The following is a 1,220-nucleotide window of genomic DNA, read 5'->3' as shown; positions in this document are numbered from 1 at the left end:
TGGGTTTCTGTTACGGGGATTAAAACTGCGCGTGCTTGTGCAGGTATGCGCCTTTCCAGTCGCTAATTAGACCCAGCCCAGCCCACAATGCTCACTCTTGCTCTCAGAGATAATTATTAGGAAATTTTTCAGCTTTTTCCATTCCAGCCTGTCATCTCTGCTCCTCTTCTTCAGTTTGCACGCCTCTCAAGTATTCGGAGATGTTCGGAGATGCCTCCTCCCTCCCTGCCTTTGCACGCAGATCTAGCACCGGGCCCATCACCCCACTGACCGCCTGGCTTGGTGGTCCCCGGGGGTTTGGCAGCACGTGGTGGCCCGGTGGCAGCTGCTCCTGGGGGAATCTGTCACCGCTTGCCTGGGCACAAGTCCTGCTCTGGTAGCAGTCACCAAATTTTTAGGCTTACCCCTGGATTGTTTGTCTGCCACCTTTGCACAGGAATGTGTTTTCTACCCGCGCTGGGGTGGGTTGGGGCTTGGCACCTTCACTGCAGAAAGATGCTCAGTTTAGATTCGGGGAGGTTCGCGGAGTGTCGGATGTGGGGGACCACTCGGGTTGTTGTGCTGTGACCTCAATGGACCCCAAATTCAGCATTAGTGCTGGAGTAAACCCTCTTCTGTGTCCTGCCCTGGTGCGTTATCGTTGACCTTTTGAGTGTTTCTCGGTGCCAGGGAGTTTTGGTGAAGTCGGTGGCGTTGTCGAAGGGCAGCGTGGCTGTTCCTGGCTCCTGAGGCAATCTTCCCCTTTTGTTTTTTTCCAGGCTTGTCAACCTCCTTCCCCATCGACGGGACCTTCTTCAACAGCTGGTTGGCGCAGTCAGTCCAGATCACCGCCGAGAACATGGCGATGAGCGAGTGGTCCCTCAACAACGCCCACCACGAGGAGAGGAGCTCCTCCAGGACGAGGAGACCTTGCTGAGCTTCATGATGGACCATTCCCTCCGCTCCCCGTTCAAGCAGGGCGAGGCCACAAAGAAAGTGAAAAGCAAAACGAGAACGAACACTAAGAAAAAGCTGCCCAGGAGCAGCCCCCCTGCCGTGGGTGGGAGCCACCCGGAGAGCTCGGAGCCCTGGACTAACAACGCCAGCGACTTGTCGGATGATGCCGCCAAGCCCTTCGCTCCCGATTCCAGACCGGGCAAGTCGGAGAAAGGGGCGACGAAGCTTCCCGCTGACCGCAAAGGGACGGGCGAGGCGAAAAAGACGGCCAAGAAGGGCTCTCT

General features: G+C 56.9%; 1 protein-coding gene across 1 annotated transcript in view; it reads left to right on the top strand.

Moving 5' to 3' along the window:
* The window catches only part of JADE2 (jade family PHD finger 2), a gene marked incomplete at both ends in the record, with an annotated part of 26,267 nt that extends 25,054 nt beyond the window's left edge, over positions 1 to 1,213 (top strand). The window contains 2 exon segments of the mRNA XM_009587996.1: positions 759 to 878; positions 881 to 1,213. Of these exon segments, the coding sequence (XP_009586291.1) occupies positions 759 to 878; positions 881 to 1,213 (453 nt within the window).
* Positions 1,214 to 1,220: the final 7 nt, after the last annotated feature.

The sequence above is a fragment of the Fulmarus glacialis genome, unplaced genomic scaffold (genome assembly GCF_000690835.1).
Source record: "Fulmarus glacialis isolate BGI_N327 unplaced genomic scaffold, ASM69083v1 scaffold26580, whole genome shotgun sequence".
NCBI lineage: Eukaryota > Metazoa > Chordata > Aves > Procellariiformes > Procellariidae > Fulmarus > Fulmarus glacialis.
Note: the sequence above shows the minus strand (reverse complement) of the source record. Positions and strands in the feature narration are given on the sequence as shown.